At 42.9% G+C, this 23,089-nt stretch overlaps 1 protein-coding gene across 1 annotated transcript in view; it reads left to right on the forward strand.

Annotated features, from left to right (window-relative positions):
- LOC121608956 (transient receptor potential cation channel subfamily M member 1-like) overlaps nucleotides 1–22,365 on the forward strand; it is a 44,497-nt gene extending 22,132 nt beyond the window's left edge. Inside the window, exons 13-28 of the mRNA XM_041940410.1 lie at nucleotides 1,216–1,266; nucleotides 2,459–2,599; nucleotides 4,005–4,034; nucleotides 4,150–4,442; nucleotides 4,764–4,992; nucleotides 8,190–8,321; nucleotides 8,400–8,540; nucleotides 9,985–10,113; nucleotides 12,153–12,404; nucleotides 13,684–13,876; nucleotides 15,332–15,352; nucleotides 16,949–17,093; nucleotides 17,939–18,141; nucleotides 18,226–18,358; nucleotides 18,668–19,044; nucleotides 21,617–22,365. Of these exons, the coding sequence (XP_041796344.1) occupies nucleotides 1,216–1,266; nucleotides 2,459–2,599; nucleotides 4,005–4,034; nucleotides 4,150–4,442; nucleotides 4,764–4,992; nucleotides 8,190–8,321; nucleotides 8,400–8,540; nucleotides 9,985–10,113; nucleotides 12,153–12,404; nucleotides 13,684–13,876; nucleotides 15,332–15,352; nucleotides 16,949–17,093; nucleotides 17,939–18,141; nucleotides 18,226–18,358; nucleotides 18,668–19,044; nucleotides 21,617–22,365 (3,219 nt within the window). The remainder of the gene's footprint in view (nucleotides 1–1,215; nucleotides 1,267–2,458; nucleotides 2,600–4,004; nucleotides 4,035–4,149; nucleotides 4,443–4,763; nucleotides 4,993–8,189; nucleotides 8,322–8,399; nucleotides 8,541–9,984; nucleotides 10,114–12,152; nucleotides 12,405–13,683; nucleotides 13,877–15,331; nucleotides 15,353–16,948; nucleotides 17,094–17,938; nucleotides 18,142–18,225; nucleotides 18,359–18,667; nucleotides 19,045–21,616) is intronic.
- The last annotated feature ends 724 nt before the right edge of the window (nucleotides 22,366–23,089 follow it).

Raw genomic sequence — 23,089 nt, forward strand, 5'->3', positions numbered from 1 at the left:
TCCTGTACAGACTTCCGATCATGCATCAACAATAAACACTTTATTATTTTTGCACTGTATTTAGTCCCACAGGGATGTTGGTTTGTTGCAGTACAAACTGCTCAACACACAGAAAGAAAGATGAAATTCTTGAAAAGGATTAAACGAGTGTACGAGAGGAGGTAAAAAAAACTACGAAGTTCCAAACAGCTATAAAGATGACATAACCAAACGATAAGATAAGATAAAAGAAAACTTTATCAATGTTCTGCAAGTGAAATTGTTCTGGACCCACTGAGGCAGAGGCAGACACCAGTACAGAGTTCAAGGTTTTAATGGAAACAGGTTGGCTAAAAGGCACAGGTGGTGGTGGCAGAAGACTGGCTGGCTGGCTGGGAGCTGGAACAGCCGAACGCAGGGAAAAGCAACAGCAGCGAGGCAAACACGAGAAAGATCTCATCAGGTACACTGGATACAACAGGAGAACGTTTGACTCTACCGAACAGGATGGAATAATCTGGCCCAGGCGTGGACTCGGGTTTATATGTAGAGGCTGATTGGTGGGAACTGAGATCAGGTGTGCCTCGTCTGCCGAAGTCTCAGGGAGAGAGTGAGCGCCTCAACCAGCCACGCCTCCTGCAACACACACACCCTGCATGGAGAGAAAAGAAAAAGAGAGAACCAGAAACACCAGAACAAACCCAACACAGAACACAGACCACAACAATCAACCCCCGGACCAGGGAGGTTCTGGTGTTGCAGAGAGCAGCAATAGCAGTAGAAGAGTATGAAGAGAAATTGAACGTGCATTGAAATGAGCTGATTTGCCCATTCCCGATACACAGTTATTGCGATGATGCGCTAGAATTCCTGCAGGAGAATACGGCCAGATGCTAACAGCTAGCAGCTCTATGTCTCTCGTGCAGTGCTGCTCCTTAACACTGATTAACTTTACCTGGGTTTCACCTGTTTATTAAACCTGTGAACACACCTGAGTGACACTTGTCTGCTGAAACAAGGCCTGATTTAGAAAAGACAACGCAGCTCATGTTTAAAACTGATATTCACTGAACCACATTGAAATATTTAAGAAAACATTTTCCGTGACCTTTCAAAAGCTTTTTGTGAGTCTTCCCCAAACTTTTCCAGGCTTTTTAATGACCCTGTCAGACCTGTTTTGTTGTTGCTTGACTTCTCATCACTTTCCTGTTTGTTTGGCTTTTTTTCCTGCTGCAGAAGTTGGGACCCCCCAACACGCTGCACTTTGTGGTCAGAGATGTGAAAAAGGTGAGTCATTTGTCAGCGACGGAGCTGCAGCCTGGATTCGATTAACACTGAGGTCATGACATGCCTGAAATCCTCCAGTACATCCGAACATTTGTCATCAAAGAAATAAGATAAGAGGTTTATGACAACCCGCCACATCTCAACACATTACTCAACCTGCTGTTTCTGGCTTCTTTCACTTTGTAATGTGATGATGTGACCGGACGTAAGGGCTGATCTGACATCAGATTGTATGATTGTTCCTCAGTATTACTATTGTTGCTGTGATTTCTTAGCTGCAGAGGTACATCCTTTCCTCCCAGGCTTATCTTAATGTTTTCTGCCCCAGCAACAATAATACTGTACACTATCTTAACTAAAGTGTTGCCCTAGTTCACTAAATGTAAGTTGTTTTTGTCAGGCCGGGACTCAGAACAGGACTCAAACGCAGAGATTTCAACACACAGATCTTTATTGAACTCAACTCAAGACCCACCTCAATGAGTGTCAAACAATTAGGCTCTAGAATTATACTAGGCAAAAGGCTATAACTATAAATATTTAGTATGAAAAATAACAAAGAACAGAAAACGCTCACTATGAGGATTAAACTAGAAAACACTGACTATAAAAATAAAGAACAAAAGACGCTCCAGAAGGAGGAAAACTCTACGAGCTATGAATACAGAAAACCTACAGAAGCTAGATAAAGAAACCTATAAACTCAAAATACACTCCTAAATAACGGAGGAACTAGAACCGTAGAAACAAAATAAAACCAACAGAAAGTCACTCAATGAACTAAACTTTGGAAACAAACCAGAAACTATATTATCAAACTTACAAACCAAAAACACTCACGAAGAGGAAACTAGAGCTTACGGAAAGACAAGGGAGACGCAGACTATTTAACACATGGAGGGTAATCAGGAACAGGTGGAGACAATAGGTAATCAGGGCGGACACACGGGACACATGAGGAAGGGCTAGTGCTCTGAAACGAGAGGAGAGTTAGACCTTCAAAATAAAACAGGAAATGACAAGACAACAACCCCATGACAAGACAAACCTCACCGCAGTGTGACAGTTTTTAGTTTTGAGGAACTGTGGATGTTTGTTAGACAGAATGAATCATTTCTCTTAGTGAGAGAAGAACTTCTGATAAAAGAGCAGATCCAGTGAAAGATGTTTAAAACAATGATCTGCATTTCAGGGGAATCTTCCTCCAGACTACCAGATCACGCTGATCGATATTGGCCTGGTGCTGGAGTTCCTGATGGGTGGAGCTTACCGCTGCAATTACACCAGGAAGAGCTTCAGGACGCTGTACAACAACCTGTACGGCCTCAAGAGAGTGAGCAAACCATTAAACTCCATTAAACAAAGAAGGGACAGGACCGCACCGAGCGGACGCTGCAGCAACACTGACACATGCAGTGATGCAGAGAGATGATCCACAGCACGTGGATCACTATGATCCTGGCCCTGTTCAGAGTGTTCATTATGACAGAAGTGACAGTGATGCTGAACGTATTGTTTTAGAAGTCAGAGGCATGAGGTGCTGAGGAGGAGCCAGCCTCCTCTTCTTCACTGTTGGCATAAATCTCTCTAACTACAGTCATTACAAGTCTCTGGTTTGCAGGACAGACTGAAGTGCAATGTCATGGACGTATTATCTCTTAAAGGGTACTAGATTATTCTAGCAAATGAGTTTGTTTTGCCAAGAGGAAGGAGTGGATTTACACTCTCTTCCAGCTTTCAGAAACAGTCAGTATTTCTATTAAATAACAGAATTTAACTTCACCTCCACGCTTTGACACGGAAGATTGACAACCAATCAGTTAATTTGGTCTCAATCTGAGGCTGCTGCAGAGTTCTTGACTCCTGTACTGTGACCGTAACGCTCATATAAGCACATTTCTACTCACAGTCAACTACTAAACACAAATGCACACACACACAAATCACAACGACCAAATATACAAATAAATGAGCAAATGAGTGAAACCTTCAGGAGGCTAAATGCTACCATGAATTAATGCAAGGAATACAGCAACAGACAATTAATGAAGAAATGGCTGAAGGAATGAAGTCACACATGCGGCAACACATTTGTGAATGAGGACCATCAGACCAGATCAAGCACGATCTTAGTCACACGCATTAATTAGATTAAACATTCAAAGAAGACAGAAGGCTTCTTAAGGATTCCTGTATTCCAACATCACAGGAGAAGTATTGTTTCACCTGTTGCTTGTTGGCCAGAGGAGGAGGTCGGTCTGGAGGGAGGAGAGAGGAAGCAGCGCTGCCCCTCCTCCTTGTTTGACGAGCTGATGGGTCTTTTTCTGCCGTCTGGAGCTTCATGGAGCTCTCGGGTATTTCAGCATTCTGGATCCCACATGGCGTCTTCAGCTCGAGTCGGCCATCTCTCTCAGCAGGCGGCAGGATGATACCTCGTAACTGAGTTTAGATTAAGTCAGTTCAAATATGGACTGTTATCTGTGTAATTTAATCTCTAGTTCAGAAAGCGTCTGATCAGTCAGATCTATTGACAGGCACAGACAGCCACAAACTACTGTATGTTACAAACAGTAGACGTTGTTCGGATCAGACTGGGTCTGATGTCATCTTGCATGGAGTTCAAATGACTTCACAGATTATTACTGATGTTTCAGTAACTAAGCTGCTGTTACAGTGAACTTTAGTGTGAAGTCACTGCTTCAGTAACAGTAATAAACTTGACATATTCTCTCTTACAGCCTAAAGCTCTGAAACTTCTTGGAATGGAGGTTTGTTATTTTTAATTATTTCCAAAACCTGCTGCATATGATAGAATATCTGAAAATAATCGTTGGTGGTGGATTCGGTGTCTGACACGAGGACTCGTACATGTGGTTCCTGCAGGATGATGAGCCCCGTGTGAAGGGGAAAGGAAAGAAGAACAAGAAGAAAGAGGAGGAGTTGGACATCGACGTGGACGACCCCGAGGTCAGCAGGTTTCAGTACCCCTTCCATGAGCTGATGGTGTGGGCAGTGCTGATGAAGCGCCAGAAGATGGCGCTGTTCCTGTGGCAGCGGGGGGAGGAGGCCATGGCCAAAGCCCTGGTGGCCTGTAAACTCTACAAGGCCATGGCCCACGAGTCATCCCAGAGCGAGCTGGTGGACGACATCTACCAGGACCTGGAGAATAACTCCAAGTGAGTCCCACAGAACCAGACCAGGTCCTGTTCAGAGCAGAAGAGCCCACATCAGGTCTGTGGCAGATCCAGACTGGGATCTGATCTCTTTGGTCGAGTCAGATCAGCAGTAAACAGCTGACGGTGTGTTTAGAGTGAACGCGTCACACTTTGAACAGACAGAGTTTCACATTAACGTGCATTAAGAGGCAGAACAGGAGTTTCTGTAAAGTGTTGTTTTCAGTCTGAACTCACCTGAAGAAGTTTCCTGGTGTGTAGCGAACGGCACAGTCTGAGGGGGGCGGCGGTGTGTCTGTAGACTGACTGTATTTTCTCTTTCAGGGAGTTTGGCCAGCTGGCCTACGAGCTACTGGATCAGTCATACAAACACGATGAGCAGGTGGCCATGAAGCTGCTGACGTACGAACTGAAGAACTGGAGTAACTCCACCTGTCTGAAGCTGGCTGTAGCCGCCAAACACAGAGACTTCATCGCACATACCTGCAGCCAGATGCTGCTGACCGACATGTGGATGGGCTGTCTGAGGATGGGCAAAAGCAACAGCCTCAAGGTACCAACAACACAGCACTGAGGGACTCAGTCAGGTCTCAGATCTGTGCAGGATTTAGACTGGCCCTGCAAGATGCTCTGAAAACATGAAGCGCTCTGACGTACAGACAAAATAGTCTCTATATGGGTGAAACGCCATCTGGTGTTAAAGTTTGATCTGGATCTGCAGCAGATGTAAATACAGCAGAGTGAGGTCAGATCAGTCAGACCACATCTGGAGGAGGTCTGATCTGATGAATTAATCCTGCTCCCATTTCATAATGTTGATTGTTTATTTTTCTTTTTTCCAGGGAAAATCCAGAGATTCTGTTCAGTACCAACATACCCGTGAAACATTTGTGACGTAGCCTGAGACACTGCAACCCTAAAATACACAAATACTATACATACAAACAGAAAGACACAACTTTACTGTCAGCAGTGTGGAAGCGTCGAGAGTGCATAAGTAGAAATACTGTAGTAGTGAAAATACCAACTCTACTGCTTTTAAGTTGTGTACAGTGTTGGAGAGTGTAGTTGTGTAGTTGTGGCATAGTTGTAGTGCAGTTAGATCATAGTTGTTGCATAGTTGTGTTGTTGTAGCGCAGTTGCAGCATAGTTGTAGCATAGTTGTAGTGTAATTGTGTAGTTGTAGTGTAGTTGTGGTGTAGTTGTTGTGTAGTTGTAATATAGTTGCAGCGTTTTTGTGGTGTAGTTGTAGTGTAGTTGCAGCATAGTTGTAGTGTAGTTGTGTAGTTGTAGCGTTGTTGTAGGGTAGTTGTAGTGTAGTTTATTCTGCTTGTATATTTTATTCTGTTTGCACATTTCACTTCCATATTTTATTGTTTATTGTTTAGTATATTTTATTGCCTTAGTATATTTTCATTCTGGTATATTTTTAATTGCTTTACGAATATTTTTATTGCATGTTGGTTTATTTTATTTTATTGTAGTGATCTTAATTTTATTCTTTCTAGTCTTCTTATCTTTCTTACTATCTGTTCCTAACATGGGGGTTGCAATGAAAATTTTATTGACATGCGCAATGACAATAAAGACTCTTGAATCTTGAATCTCTAGTTGTGTAGTTGTAGTGCAGTTGCAGCATTGTTGTGTTGTGGTTGTAGCGTATTTGCAGTGTAGTTGCAGCGCTGTTGTAGCGTATTTGCAGTGTAGTTGCAGCGCTGTTGTAGCGTATTTGCAGTGTAGTTGCAGCGCTGTTGTAGCGTATTTGCAGTGTAGTAGCGTAGATGTAGTTTGAACTGTTCAGGATTCTGATGCAGTGTTCAAGCTAAAATTTAAGCAAATGCTCCCTCACAAAAACGTGATTTAAACTGAATGCTAGTAGTTTCGTCCTCTAGTTTACATGACCCTGATTACATATTTATCTATGTATGGAGAACTGATCTCAGGTCAGATAATGAGAAAAACAAGAGACCTTATTAATATCTGCTGTGGGTTTGAAGAACTGTGATCAGATCACATGTCGATACCTGCTGGAGATGATCTTTCACAGACTGACAGTATTATGAATCACTGTGCAGGTACAACATGCAGCAGAGTAAATATATGTATTAATTATAATAATGTGTATTTATGTGTGTTAATGTTTTCATTTCTGTGGCAGGAAAGACACAATGATAACTCCTCAGACCAGTCAATCGATCAGCTAAGACCTCAAAGCAAATACACATTTACAAAATATTTACAGCATATATGTGTGTATATACTGTATATATTTATACTGTACAGTATATAATGAGCAGGTATTCACAGAATAGAATAAAAGTTTTCATCACTTCATCATCTGATTAGAGTTGAAGGAAATAATTGGAAAAAATAAAACTTTAGTATTTGTTACTGCTGATGGACAAAGAGATCAAACAACTGGCTGTTGAGAAGTGTTCCTGACTGAGAATAATAAGATAAGATAAGATAAGATAAGGCATAACTATATTAATTCACTGTGTCAGGCCGATACTGGAAAGAGGACTCAGGCGCAGAGTTACACAGCAACAGGCTTTATTATTTCACAATCTACTCAAACTACTTACTCTTAGAAATAACTACTTGGTCCTGACTGTGGACAAGAGAAACAAAACAATGACTTGAATAACACAAAGCGCTCGGAGACGAGGAATAGAGGCTGTAAAACTTAAGAAACATAAACGGCTCCAAAAGGAGGAAACGAAACAAGGCTATCAAAATTAAACAGGGACTTGACTACTACAAAAACCAAAATACGCTCCGCTCAAAAAGACGGAGGAATATCGCAATTATCTCTGGGAGGGTTAGAACATAAGGCGCTCGCTAGGAGGGAAGGTAAGAACTAAGATGAATTTACAGAATGAGATAAGAATCATTAACAACAAAAAACGCTCTCACGGAGGATCAGGAAATATCAAGAAAGCAGACAAAAGGACTATGAAACGTGATCAACAAAAAACACTCTTAAGGAGGACTTTGGAATAACGAGGAATAAACAAAGGAACACAAAAACTCAGAACTAGACTTTGAAACTTTATCAAACATAAAACGCTCACAAGGAGGAACAATGACTTACACGATGACTTGAGCTGTGGCTGTGGTTCAATAGTTGGCACGGGTGAAACGACCTTAGGACAAAAAACACACTGGCACGAGACAAGGGAGACGCAGACAATTTAAACACATGGAGGGTAAAAGGCAACAGGCGGAGACAATGGGTAATCAGGCTGACGCACCGGTGACACATGAGGAAGGGCAAGTGCTCTGAAACGAGAGGAGAGTTAGGTTCACAAAATAAAACAGGAAATAACAAGACAAAAACCCAAGACGGGACAAACCTCACCGCGGTGTGACACCCTGCTGGGGAAATTGGGGTGTTATAGGCAGCAGCAAGTAGTAGCAGGAATAAGAAGTGAATAAAAAACACAAAATACAAAATTAAAGTCGACTATGTGTAGAATATGTACTTTCAAAAGGATGTTTGCACAGCAGATAAATATCTATGCATCACAGTAGATTAATATATATGTAACACAGTAGATTAATAAATATGCATCGGTTTAGTACTTAATGAACAAAATGTAATATACAAATATTGCATGGATGTGATAGGATGTTAAACATATATCACACAATAGTGCAAGAACAGTATGTATGTGAACGCAGTGCGACATTAAACAACGCTGGAGTTGAACACTCTGACGAATATTTCTGTCCTCGTCCCCTCTCCAGGTGATTTTAGGGATCATTTTTCCTCCTGCGATTCTCCTCCTGGAGTTTCGTCTGCGAGACGAAGCTTCATATCATTCGTCCAAAGTGAACGAGGACGGCAAAACTAAAGACGAGGACAACAGATCCAGCAAGGTACCAAACCGACAGAGCACCTTCATCAGAGAGTTCTTTTGGTTAGCAGCAGCGCGAGCGATTAACGATTTGTTTCAGGACACCGTCTCCAACGTGGACGCCGTGTCAAAGAAAGGAGACGAAGAAGAAGAGCAGAAAAAACACAGGAGGAGGACTCCGATCGGGAGGAAGATTTACGAGTTCTACAATGCTCCCTTCACCAAGTTCTGGTTCAACACGGCAAGTTTTCAGAAAAATGTGTACATCCTGTGAAATTAACTTCATATTTAATTTTCTTTGACAAGTCTGATCTTAGAAGATCAAAATGAATTTAAATGACTGAACACATCTTCCTGTCTGTCTGTCCCCTTCACTATGAAACTCAGACTGTCCTGACTCACACTGATCTCATGTCTGTATATGTGAAGCCAGCTGCTAGTTAGCTTAGCTTAGCATAGATACAACAGGAAGTCACTGCTGCCCACCAAGAATCAGTTCAAAACATAACCCTCCAAAAGTGTTGACTTGTCAGATAAACAGGAAAAATAACAATTTAAAATAAAATAAAAGCTGTAAAGATATATGCTGTATTTGAAATTCACATTTATATATAAATGTGTATTTATGCCTCGTAAATATAATGTATATGTTATGATTATAAAATAACATTTAATAGCAATATTTATATAATACAACCCCGATTTCAAACTATATATATATATATATATATAAAACTATAAAAATAAAATGCAATGATTCTTTGTACTTTATTAAATTCATTCAATTGAATACAGAACCAAAATATTTATATTTCAAACTGACTGATAAATATACACTCATTCTGAATGTGTCGTCTGCAACACGTGTCAATAAAGTTGGTTCAGGGTCAGTTTCCTCTGTGTTCCATCAGCTGTTCTTTAACAGGAAAAACTCAGACTGTTGAAGTTTTACTGTGAAATTCTTTCTCGTTCTTCTTGATAAACGACTTCAGCAGCTCAACCGTCTCTGCGGTCGTGTCTTGTTCTTCATAATGTTCCACACAGTCTCAGTGGGGGACAGGTCTGGACCGAGGTCTAGTACCTGGACTCTATGACTATGAAGCCACGCTGCTGTAACGCTGCAGAAAACAGGAAGTGTTCCTGAGTCCAGGTATTAATCTCTTTATCCAATCAGGTGTTGACAAAGTGTTGACCCTCGCTCCATCCTCGCTGTGAACCACTGAGCCTTTCAGTCATGATACTCTCACCTGTTACCAATCAGCCTGTTTACCTGTGGAATGATCCAAACAGGTGTTTTTGGAGCGTTCCACATCTTTCCCAGTCTTTAGCTGCTCCTGTCACAACGTGTTTGGAACGTGTTGCTGCATCAGATTCAGAATCAGCAGATATTTACAAAAATCAATGAAGCTGATTAAATATATTGACTTTGTGCTGTTTTCAGGTCAGTTTCTGTCAGAACATCTTTTGGGCTGTAAAATAAATCGGAAAAAATAGAAAATAAGAGAAGCAAAATAACAAAATACAGTTCAAATCTGACAAACTGTGGGGAGATGTTGTTATACAGTAGTGTGATAATAATAACATAATCAGTGTAAAACAGCGCATGTGACCTGAATATGAAGTTAAGTGTGTGTGTGTGTGTGTGTGTGTGTGTGTGTGTGTGTGTGTGCGCGTGCATGTGTCAGATTTCCTACCTGGTGTATCTGATGTTGTATAACTACATCATCCTGGTAAAGATGGAGCGATGGCCATCTCTGCAGGAGTGGATCGTCATCTCTTACATCATCACTCTGGGACTGGAGAAAGTCCGGCAGGTAAACACTGAAACACACCTGAAGTCACTGAACCAGAGAATCAGTTTTCTCGTTGTCACACTTTATCACACATCAGGTGAGACACATTCAGGCACTGAGTGAGAGCATCCATTAGCCGGATAACAGACACCTTTTATCATCAGTACAAAGGAGGAAATAGTGCAAATATAAAAGATCAATACATGTACAAGTATAAAAAAAACAGCAAAGGGAGTTCCAGATCCACAAAAGTCCTCCCTGCAGGTGTGAGGGTTCATATGCATTTGAGTGAAACAGGTGGGTCTGTGGCTTTGTTATGATTCACCCTTTATAAAGGGTTTAAAAGATGTAAAAAATAATTTTTACTTCATCTTATTAGTGTATAGTGCAGGGGTCACCAACCCGGTGCCCGCGGGCACCAGGTCGCCCGCAGCATCCACATCAGTTGCCCGTAAGCCAGTTCTAAAAATAGCACTAATCACGAATTAGCTCTGTCTAAAATTTTATTTACTTGTGTTGCTATTCTTTTTGAATTACATTTACAGTGATGTAAATTTAAAAACGAATACATAGAAACGTAAAAAAAAATGTATGTCATAAAAAAAGTTTAATATACGAACTCTGACGTAGTCTGGGTCGGAGGTCAGTCTACTGCGCGTGACAAACCAGCTTTGCTGAGATGAGGTCGTGAGCGCTGCAAAGATGAGGAGACGAACGCGTTTTCTACCCACAAAAACAGCAGAAAAAAGGAAGAAAACTTCTCATTTTCACAGTGAATGGGAGGAAGAGTTCTTTTTTACTAACGTGAAAGAAAACTGTGTGTCTCATTTGCGGTGCGACTGTGGCGACGGCTAAGCGGCACAACGTGGAGAGACACTTCAGTACATTATTATCAAAGTGTTAGCCCTTTGCATTACTCAGTGCCCTTGAAGTAGCTCTTAGTTTGAAAAAGGTTGGTGACCCCTGGTATAGTGACTGGTTCCCAGTCTGAGGGTCCTGGCCCCCACAGGGGTCAGCACAGCTTCACAGGGCCTAAAGAGTAACCTGGCCAGAGATGAGCAGGGGCTTGGGCCAGATAAGACGAGAACTGACCAGGGGAGTCCAGAGTGCATGAAGGAGATTACTGGTTCCAAGGTGCGCAGGACTGGGTCAGAGGCAGGAGTCGGACCAGGGAGCCTGCAGGCAAAGAGAGACGAGAAGGCATCTGTTTGTTATATATACAAAAAATTCAGATGGAAATAAAACCTTCTCCTTCAATGTGTTCAAACTTCTGTTACTCAATGCCAGTAGCACCGCCTGATGTAGGCCTCTCACCTGATGGTCCACCTTGGGCTGCTGCACAAAGGGAATCTTCAGTCTGCATTCAAACCATGAAAAACTCAGGCTCCAGATCCTGATGTCAGGGTGCTAATGAGATGCATTCCTCTTTACAGTCATGTCTTCATAGATCTTGGATAAGTTGAGGCAGGGCAGGGTTTGCATGGGTGGAGTCAGCCTACCACATCAACCTGAGGTCAGACAACACCAAGCTAGCAGCCCACCCGAACAGGCAGGGCGGTGTGAGGTCCTCCGTCCTTTATGTGGTCATGTCTCAGGGCTATGACACCATGTCTCATTTGGTGTTTAGTGCTACATCTGTGGAGGCACCTCCTTGGTCAGATGTTTTTTGGTCACGCCATCGCCATGCTGGGAGTGCATGGTTATGATTGGGCTAGGCTGCTCTTTTCCTTTTACTTCAGTGGTAAAAAACAAAACTTTCAAGTTCTTCAGGCTCAGAGGGCCAGTCATGGGGGAGCACAGACGGTGTTTAACATGAATGTCAAAGTTCTGGTTAAATGACTTGAAACCGAAACACATGGACTTATTTCCACGTAATGAACAGTAAATTACGTCAAATGTTTTCTACTCTGAACAAAAGCTGCTGAACAAGAAGAACTGGAAATATAGTCAAGTCTGAAACTGGAGAAATGATAACTTCAATAAATATCTCAACAAGTCAGAGACAATATTTATCTGTACTGACACCCAGCCCGGCTAAACTCAGACCCCCTCTGCCACAGATCCTGATGTCTGAACCGGGGAAACTGAAGCAGAAGATCAACGTTTGGTTGGAGGATTACTGGAACATCACAGACCTGGTGGCCATCTCAGTGTTCCTGCTGGGTTTACTGCTGCGACTGCAGAATGAACCGTCCATGGGCTACGGACGTGTCATCTACTGTGTCGACATCATCTTCTGGTACATCCGAGTCCTCGACATCTTCGGAGTCAACAAGTACCTGGGACCCTATGTCATGATGATCGGCAAAATGGTACGACCTCGTGTGATGACATCGCAGATAAAGTTCTGATTAACCTAATTCTTCAAGAAAATGTACATTTACAGTTGGACTGATTTAAAGCTTTATTTCAAACATGCAGAGGACAATTTACACCGCTATTCGTATTAACGAAATACTTGAATTCAAAGAAATTTCCAAAAAGAAAACATGAAAGTAATAGTACATTCATGAATTAAAGTATATCCTTAAATTAGTTAAAGTTCATATTTTTCACATTAAAAGTTATAGTGTGAAGGATTTATGTGGCTCTATTGGCAGAAATGGAATATAACATTTAGTGACAAGCGCTCAGGCTCAAGGGTTTCGGACTCAAAATGCAAAACTCAAACACCAGGGATAGACAAAGATCTCGGTTTAATCTCTCAGATATTTACAAGGCAAAAACAAAAGGTTAGAAGATTCACTGGGCAAGGCAAGAACTGACTAGGTCACAAGAGAAGGTTCACAAGACGATCTGGCACAGGATAAAGTGGGACACGGACTAAATATACACACAAGGTAACAAGGAACAGGTGGAAACAATCAGACAATTAGACAGATGGGAACGACACCAGGAAGTCAATGGTCTGAATCAAGAGGAGAGTTAGGTTTCACAATAAAACAGGAAGTGCAAAACAAGACATGACGCCAGTGAACAAAACACATGAACAGACATGAAGAGACATAACATTCAGTTGTAGTACAGCTACTTTCGCTATCTTAGATTAGATTAGATTAGATTAGATAAAAGTTTATTAATCTCACAATGGAGAAATTCACAGAATGAGTCTTTATATCTACAGAGGGAGCAGCTCCTCTTACACACAGTCCACTCCACATTTCTATGGTGGCCCAGAAAGGACAAGCCAGATACTGGCTCTAAAGAGGGATTGTCAGGATCTTAGTCTATCTTTTAGCAGCAACTGTAGGTTCTCCCACATGCTTGGAAGGGGAGAGTGAGCTGACGAGTGTTCAGTTGGTTGCAATTTGCAACTTCACCACAAGATGCCACTAAATCCTACACACTGGGTCTTTCAGTGGATTTAAAGAAAAATAAGCAACACAGCATGATAGATAAATAAATCAGAATAAACAGGGAAATGTATGAAACAATAAAGAATGGTTGATTATTCTTTTGTGATTTGATGATCAGAAAATAACTATTCTATAAACATTAATGATGATAATAAACCTGTTGATGTAATAGGATGCCCATAAATGAACACTCAGTCTGCTCCTAATAAATACATCTGGTCTAATCGTTCTCCAGATGATCGACATGTTGTACTTTGTGGTCATCATGCTGGTGGTGTTGATGAGTTTCGGTGTAGCTCGGCAGGCCATCCTCCACCCGGACGAGGAGCCAACATGGCGTCTGGCTCGGAACATCTTCTACATGCCGTACTGGATGATCTACGGAGAGGTGTTTGCAGACTCCATAGACCGTAAGACTAGAGTTCATAGTAAGACTTCCAGTGAGACACCTGTCAGTTCTCACCTGTTAGGCCTCACCTATTAGTTCTCACCTGTCAGTTCTCACCTTTCATTTCTCACCTATTTCATAAGATAAGACTTTATTAATCCCCAGCCGGGGAAATTTGTGTGTTACAGGCAGCAGCGATAGAAGTTGTAATAACGGCAAAATAGAAAAATTGCACAGTAATACACATGTGTGTCGCAGTAGAAAAAAGTATATATGCATAGGTTGATTACTTAAAGAGAATAAAATAGTAATATTGCACAAGATAGTTGAACACTCTGACAGCTGTTGGAATGAAGGACCTGCTTACATAGTGGATGCAGCAGTCTGTTACTAAAGGAGCTGCTGAGGGCCCCCACTGTGTCATGCAGGGGGTGGGAGGGGTTGTCAACGATAGAGTCTTAAAAGGTTTTTAGCAGTGTCCCACATACTCCAAAGGACCTCAGTCTTCATAACAGATAGAGGCTGCTTTGGCCCTTCCTGTACAGGGCATCAGTGTTGATGGACCAGTCCAGTTTATTGTTGAGGTGAACACCCAGGTATTAGTCCTCCTCCTTGATTTCAATGTCCAAACCCTGGATGCACAGCGGTGTAGTCTGTGGTGCTTTCCTGTGGAAGTCTAGCACCATCTCCTTATACAAAGCCTCACATACTGTGGTCTGTTGGTGAGGGAGTCGATGGTCCATGCAGCCAGGTGACAGTCTGCTCCGGCACTTTCCAGCTTCCCCCTCCCCCAGTGATGGCTAGATCGTGTTGAAAGCACTGGAGAAGTCAAAAAACATGATCCTCACTGTGCCCCCAGTGCTCTCCAGGTGGGAAAGAGAGCAATGGAGCAGGTAGATGAGAGTGTCTTCCACAACAATGCCTGGTCGATATGTGAACTGCAGGGGGTCAAGCATTGTTGAGTGGGGGGGGGGGGGGGTCAGTTCTCACCTGTTAGTCCTCACCCACAGAGGTGAGAGACTCCATCGACCATAAGCCAGTAAGACATTTCCTTATTTAGTAAAATCCTATTGCTCCCAACATCACAAAAAAGATTAGAAAAACTTTAAACTGGAGGAAAAGTTCATTTAGGTCATGTTTTTGATTGTTCGTCTTTGTGTGTATCAATAAAATAATGTAAATCACATCTAAATTCTGTATAATTGTGCTTTAATTTAAAGGGAAGATCTGTTTCTCCTTTTAAACACAAACATTAATTTATTTCCTGAAAACGTTGTTCTACATATGTCTACATATGTAATTTAAGAAACAAGAATTAGTTCCTAATTATAAGCCTTTTTCTGAAGATGTACTTAAGGATGAATATTTTTGCCTTGTTAATCTTTTGTTCTCCTCTTCTTTCATTTTGTTGTCTTGAAACATGAGGTCGCCACTGCTGATGTTGGTTTTATTCTCTTATTTCCTGTCTCTTTTACCTTCTGCTGTTGACGGACAGTTTATGCGATGGAAATCAATCGTAAGTATCTCCCACTGTAAGTGTTTTTTATTTCTAGCATAGACTGAAAATAAAGATGGATGATGTGTCTCCACTTCCTCCCACTGTACAAAAATGAAGCCAGATTATTCCACATACAGGTACTTGAAATGTTTAACGTGAGGGAGCAACACTGGATTCCAAGGTGGATCACTTCCTGTCAATCCCTCATGTGTCTGAGTGCACGGCAGGAACTACCACTAAAAATCGAAATGAGTAGTACTATTTTCTACTATACTACTAAATGTGAACACACTGAGCTGCTTTTGAAAAATACCAACCACAAATAAAATCAAAGGATGCATGTCCCAGAGGCAGGTGTAGTGCAGTTCAGTGACTGTATTCACACAAGAAGGCTTACAGATGGAGAAGAACGCAGAGGTCAGATGCAGAGAAAGCAGTCCAAACAGGCAAACAAATCCAACAGGGGGTAACTAAGACTCAACATCTGGCAATGTCCGGAAAAACAAAACAAACACCCAGAATCACTGGGAAGCACTGGAAACCAGTGGAGAGGCAGAGAGACAAACTGCCAAGGAGAAGAAGGGCTAACGAAGGCCAGGTGAAACTAATCATTCACCAATCACAAAGGCGGGACAACACACAAAGACAGGAAGTAAAAGGAAACATGGCACATGAGGAGAGTAACCTTCACTGGTGATGTCATCCACTCTAGGGGGAGAAATTCTGAGCATTTTTTGAGAAACTTTATGGTCTTCAGATGGTCATAGCTCGAAAACCGTAAGAGATATCAAAAAATGTGCCGAGGTTCATTTCGACCCGACAAAATTATCTACGTTTTAAAGTTTGAATGAAGTCTCTTGGAGAAAGTATGGCGAAGCAGCGGATTATTGAAAAAGGCTGAAATTTCCCCATTCATTTCTTATGGGAAATTCTTTGCTGTTTTTTTGCAAATAACTTTGCGAATTATTGACGAAAGAGCTATAAAAGACATAGCATAGTTTTAATATATAGTTTGCGGGGGCTTTCTCAAAGCTGCGGGACTAGTTACTGTCGGAAGATGAAAAAAAGCTCTTTGAGCTATAGAAGGCGAGTGGCTCTTGCGTTGCCTCTGGCCACTAAATAAAACAAGAAAAGGACTAAGCAGACTCCAAAACCATGACATGAAGGACTTGTAGTGGAGCACTTTTATAGTGTGGCATTAATACTTTTACTGAAGTAAAAAGATCTCAATACTTCTAACAGCTCTGCTGCTTAAACCTTCACATTATCATCAAACATCAGAGAAATATTAGAATGAAACATTTTTTCAGGCCAGTTTTAATCCAAAGAATGGACACTCTCCATGTGTCTTTCTTCCCTTGTTCATCATTTATTTCATTTAATTTGCTATTAATTTATTAAAGACCATTCATAATATTGAATATAACCATTTGATTTATTGTACCAAGGCTAATAATCTGCAGTCCTTGAACAGGTCCCACTGAAAACATAATCCAGGATTAAAAACAGCAGTTTCACACACGTGGGTGGACATCAGATAACAGCGTCTTTTTTACGAGCGCTCTCTGTATAAAGTGGACATTAATGAGACTGCGTGTGATGTTTGTGTCTCAGCTCCGTGTGGAGACAACATGTACGATGAAGACGGGAAGAAGCTTCCTCCCTGTATCCCCGGAGCCTGGCTCACTCCAGCCATCATGGCCTGTTACCTGCTGGTCGCCAACATCCTGCTGGTCAACCTGCTCATCGCCGTCTTCAAGTCAGTGTTCACCACCTGATCTGAGAAGGCTCTATCTGGAGCCTCGCCTCAGAATAAACCTAAACAAGTAGATCTAGTGCCTGAAGCGACCAAAGTGTGCCCGTTTCGAGGGTGTATCATGTAATAGGGACAGATATATCTACTGCTCTGATCTGACTGCTGATGCTCGAATATACAGGTCAGAAAGGCCTCAGATCAGTTCCTGTTTAAACCACTGCAGCACAGATTAAACATCCCACTGTCACAGGAAGAGGAAATTCATGTCTGGAGGAATATGTTTCCAAAATAAAAGTCCTGGTTTCTCTCGTTCGTCTTAGATTTTCATGCGTTCGTATGAAAAAAAAAGAAACAAAAAACAGAGGGGAGGAAAGAGTTGAATAAAGAATGAACTTAAACACAGAGAGAAAAGAAAACAAGAAAAAACAAAGAAAGGCAGAGGACAAACAGGGCAAAGAAGTTAAGAAAAAATGACAAGGAAAATGAACAAGGAAGGCGGAAGAAAAAACCCAACAGAGCCAAAGAAAGAAAAGAGAGAAGATAAACTAAAATAAAAAAAGTCTGAGGATTAGATCCGATTTTTCCTGATATTTAAAGGTTTATCTTATAAATTACAAACAGCTGATCCGAGGTCCCTTCCTGTAGTTTGTGAGGTGAGACCTGTTTTTATTCAGTTAGTAAACCTTTAGCACGAGGCTATGTTGAACAGCTGTGAAGGTTTAGAGGAGGACCCACAGACAGCTGTCCTGGAGGACATGGACCTGAGGAGGGACAGAAAATCACAATCAGCAAACTGATCAAATCTTCATGTTAAATAATTTTTCAGTCAAACCTCCTTCCCTCCACAGCAACACGTTCTTCGAGGTAAAGTCCATCTCCAACCAGGTGTGGAAGTTCCAGCGGTATCAGCTGATCATGACCTTCCATGACCGCCCTGTCCTGCCTCCCCCGCTCATCGTCTTCCCCCACATCTACATCATCCTGAAGAGGCTGTGCTGCCGCTGCAGACGAACACCGGAGGGCGATCACGACGACCGGGAGCGACGACTCCGTAAGATCTGGTTCGACTCAAACTAAGATTTAGGAGTCTGACTGAGTTTAAAACAATGCAGTTAAATACTGTTTGTTCCCTCAGAGCTGGTCCTGAGTGCAGACGAGCTGAAGGGCCTGCATGAGTTTGAAGAACAGTGTGTGGAGGAATATTTCAGAGAGAAGGACGACGAGAAACAGTCTTCCAACAATGAGAGAATCAGAGTCACATCTGAGAGGTCAGAAAGACATTAGTCAGGAATATAATAAAACACCCAAAAGAATTGTGCAGAACCAAAGAGACGTTCAACCTTTCATTTTTTTCCCATTGCATGTTCATCATTTCCCTTTTCTAAAATGCTGTTTCGTGATTTCCATTTCTCTGCCTTTAGAGAGCAGATTTGTTGAGACAAACAATCCCTCATTGAGGTCATGATTAATTACAACTGAATTCAGGATTGCACTTCAGAAATGTAATTGTTTAGCGGTTAAAGCGTGTGCAGATACCTGAAAGCGTTTGGTGACGGCTCTGTCTGTCCTCTGTTCAGGGTGGAGAACATGTTCATGCGTCTGGAGGAGGTGAATGAAAGGGAGCACTCAATGAAGGCGTCCCTGCAAACAGTGGACCTCCGCCTGGCTCAGCTGGAAGAGTTCTCCAGCCGGATGATGAACGCTCTGGAGAAGCTGGCGGGCGTCGACCGCGCCGAGCTTGTCCGCACGCGCTCCAGAGGATCGTCCATCTGCGAGCCGGCCTCTCTGCTGCGACACAGCAGCATCAACAGCGCCGACGGATACAGTCTGTACCGATATGAGCTAGAACATGATGACAGGACCTCTGTATCCGGAGACACAGAGGGACACGACAGGAAGGTCCAACTGAGTCCAGAGAGACGAGGGGGAAACACAGAGGGAGGAAACACAACAGGTGGGACGAGAAGCGTGACACAGTACAACTAGAAGTCATTAGACTTTCAGTTCTAAGTACAGGCCTATATTTCTGAGCATTGTGTTGATGACCAATCACCTTTCACTGAGCATGTTGCGTCTGTCACTCTCTCATGTCGCCTGGCAAAACGTAACATCATAAAAATCAGGGCTTCTCTGACAGGGTTCTCCTCAACGCCTCACACACACACTGCTCATCTGTCACTTGACAGCTGAATTTAAGAAGAGTTGAATCAAGGACAGCTGGACTTGGTTGTAGGATCTTGAAAACATTTTGTCTCATCGGATTATTAGACTATTGCACAGAATAATAAAATATACAAAACAGTAAATGCTATGTAATATTGCACAAAAGTATGGATATGAGCGTGATTTGTCAAACAACATCAACACAGTGAAGTTGAAAGTGATGCTGGAGTTGAACTCTGACAGCTGATGGAATGAAGGACCTGTGGTAGCATTCCCTCTTACAGGGTGGATGCAACAGTCTGTAACTGAAGGAGCTGCTGAGGGCCCCCACTGTGTCATGCAGGGGGTGGGAGGGGTTGTCCATGATGGATGTCAACTTGGCTAACATCCTTCTCTCACCTACATCCTCAGTGGTGTCCAGAGGACAGTCCAGGACAGAGCCAGCTCTCCTGACCAGTTTGTTGAGTCTCTTTCTGTCCCTCTCAGAGCTTCCACAGCCCCAGCAGACCACTGAGTAAAAGACTGCAGATGTAACACAGAGTCATAGAAAAGTCCTCAGTAATGTCCTACATACTCCAAAGGACCTCAGTCTTCTCAAGAGATGAGAGGACTGAGGAAGGACACAGGAAGTTTCCCACAGGTCAGGACCTCTCTCCAGGCTGAGGCTCATGTTGAAGATGTGCTGAACAACCCCACAGAGCTGATCTGCAGAGTCCCTGATCGGTCTGGAGCTGATGCCATCAGGGCCAGTAGCCTTCCTCATCTTCATCCTCTTGAGCTCCTTCCTCACCTGATCAGCTGTTATGTAGAGGCCAGGTGGGGGACAGGGGGGTGGCTGCTGTTGAGTGAGGAGTGGAACTGGGTCTGTAGTCTGTGATGTGGATTGGAGGGGGGTGAAGTGCTGTGAAGACGGAGCTGCTGGTGTCATGGATGCACTGGTGGGAAGGGAGGGGATGTTGAGAGGTAACGCTGTCTGGTCTGGGCTCTGGTGGAGGGGGGAGGGAACGGGGTAGAATCAAATCTGTTAAAGAACCGGTTCAGCTAATTTGCCCATTCCCGGTCTCCAGATTCTGGGCCCCTGCCGTTGTCCCTGCTGTGGCCTGAGATGGTTTTCAGGCCCCTCCAAACCTCTCTGGCGTTGTTCTCCTGCAGGCGCTCCTCCAGCTTCCTCCTATAGCAGATATCCAGAGAACAGATATCTGTAGCTCTCCTTTCCTCTCCTGATCTCTCTTTTCAGCTCCCTCTGCACCCTCTTCAACTCAGTTCGGTCCCCAGACTTAAAAACCCTTTTATTCTCATTCAGTAGGGTTTTCAGTTCAGGGGACACCCAGGGTTTATTGTTTGGGAAACACCGCACCTTCCTGGTCGGCACGGTGTTGTCCACAAAAGTGTTAATGTAGTCTGTGAAGCAGGTTGTCAAACTGACAGTGTCCTCCTCGTGAGGACTACACAACACTTCCCAGTACAGCACTTCCCATACTGGACTCCTCTGACCATGTCTTTACATACCTGATGGTTGGCAGTTGTTTACTCACCAGAGGTATGTAAGTAGGTTGCACATGAACCAGGTTGTGATCAGATCTACCCAGTGGGGGGAGGGGTGAAGAGCTGTAGGCATCCTTGGTGTTTGCATACAGTCCAGTGTTTTATTGTCTCTGGTGCAGCATTTGACATACTGGGTGAAGGTGGGGAGAGTTGAGGACAGAGAAGCATGATTGAAATCTCCAGAGATGAAGAGGAAGGCCTGGGGGTGCGATGTCTGAAGCTGCGAGACCACGTTGCGCAGGAGCTCGCATGCTGCTCCCGCGATGACATGCGAAAACTCCCTTGGCAAGAACAGCCGGATGCTAACAGCTAACAGCTCACTAATATGCGCTGGATCACACCATCTCTTTTTCACAAACATTGCCATGCCTCCACCTTTCCTCTTACCACACTCGCTCGCCTGTCCACTCTCAGCAGATGAAAATTATCCAAAGCGACATGCGTGTCTGGCCTGAGTTTGTTAAAACTCAATTCGAACTGCAGAATCCCGCTTTGTCTTCTAAAGTCACTTGAAGACCTATCTCTTCTGATCTTACCTAATATACTTAAATAAACAAATATTTAAGCTGTCATTTGTTGCCTGATGCACCTGCAGCCTGGTTTCTCTTGCCTTAGGGGGAACATGAACTGAGTTTTGAGACAAACCTATTCTCCAAGGCGTCTCCTTGATCTACTTTGTCTGGATTGAACCACATTTGTGTGTTGCTTTGGACGAAAGCTTTGGCCAAATGAATAAATGTGAATGTAAATATGTCACATATGTTAGGGGGTTGAAGTTGATTTGAGTTAATGTGAATGTGTGTGCTACCTGTTTTCAGGTGAGGTGAAGGAGTTCGGGTCAACCCTGGAGGTGAGAGGACTGAAGGAGAGGACCCAGTCTCTGTCCAACGTTGACATCCTGATCTCCCCCTGTGACCCCGACCACAGACCCTCCCACACCCCTCCAGCCTCACCTCAATGTGACACAACCAACGCTAACGCGGAAAAACCAGCAGAGAAAACCCGATTGGAGGCAGCAGAGTCCTTCCCTCTGGAGAATTCAAAGGTCACACAGTATTCATCCTCTCTGACTCTTAGCAGCTCCCCCTCCTCCAATAGGAAGTCCATTTGCAGGATTGCCAACAGCCCTGCTCAGCAGGACCAGGCGGGAGCAACCAGTTTGATCCCCCCTGGCTCAGAGCAGGTCTTCAGATCTGATCAATGGAGTGTCCACCCCTCACCCAGAGAGTCAGAAGAAAAAAGTAAAGGCAACGAAACCAAACAGGAAGTGGAGGAGAGAATGTCCAGGCCATCTGACGGGGAACAGTGGTGTGAAACGGTGGACAGTCACCATGGTAACAGACAGGGGGAGGAGCCGTCAGAGGAGCTGCTGGTGGGGGAGGATAGGATGTACCCGACACTGCGCTCCAAGAGTCTGAACACCAATCCGAGGAAGACAAGGGCAAAGAAGAAAGAGAGTGAGGCGATGGTTCACTCTACCACAAGCGTCACAGACTTGGTATCAGCATTCGGTGGGTCCACCGAGGGCCCACGGCCCAGGACCAGGTCCAGAGACTCTGACTGCTGATCCTGATCCTAATGCTGATGATGCAGCAGCTTTTATACAGGGATTTGATGATATCGGAGCCTTTACGTCAATAAAAGTCAAACGACGAAATCAAAAGTAAAAGTTCTGTAGGGTTGCAAGTAACGATTATTTTCATTATTGATTAATGTCCCACTTATTGTCTCAATTAACTAATTCACCCCACTAACCCACCAATCACAAACAGACTTTAAGTTTATTACACTGAATTAACAGGGTGACTAATGCACAGTTAATTATTAACTGTATTTATCATTTATTATTATTATGTGTGATATAACCTGTGTTTATTGTTTGTTGTGAAAGAGAACAGAACATCACTTGCAATGATTTTATTAAAAGTACTACATTTCTGACGACGAAGATGTTGATGAACTGATGGAGGGTCTGCAGGATTTTATTCAGTCCCAGTTTTTGACTTGATGCAGCTCTTTTTCAGACTTCCTGGTGAGAAATATGAGATGCAACATTAGAATCACATCAGGCAGAAATAAGAACTGAATGTCGTCTGCTGAACATCTCAGCTAAAACAGAACAAAGATTATTAATATTTCTTATAAACCTTTTACGTATATACAGTATACTGTACTATACTGAATGAACCTAACATCAATGATTTTATTTTATTATTGCTGTTTCTGTTCTGTTTTTCACCGTATCTTCATGTTTATGAACATATTGAAATATTAAGCATAAATATTTGTAA

This window comes from Chelmon rostratus, chromosome 1, assembly GCF_017976325.1.
Source record: "Chelmon rostratus isolate fCheRos1 chromosome 1, fCheRos1.pri, whole genome shotgun sequence".
In the NCBI taxonomy this organism is placed as follows: Eukaryota; Metazoa; Chordata; class Actinopteri; order Chaetodontiformes; family Chaetodontidae; genus Chelmon; species Chelmon rostratus.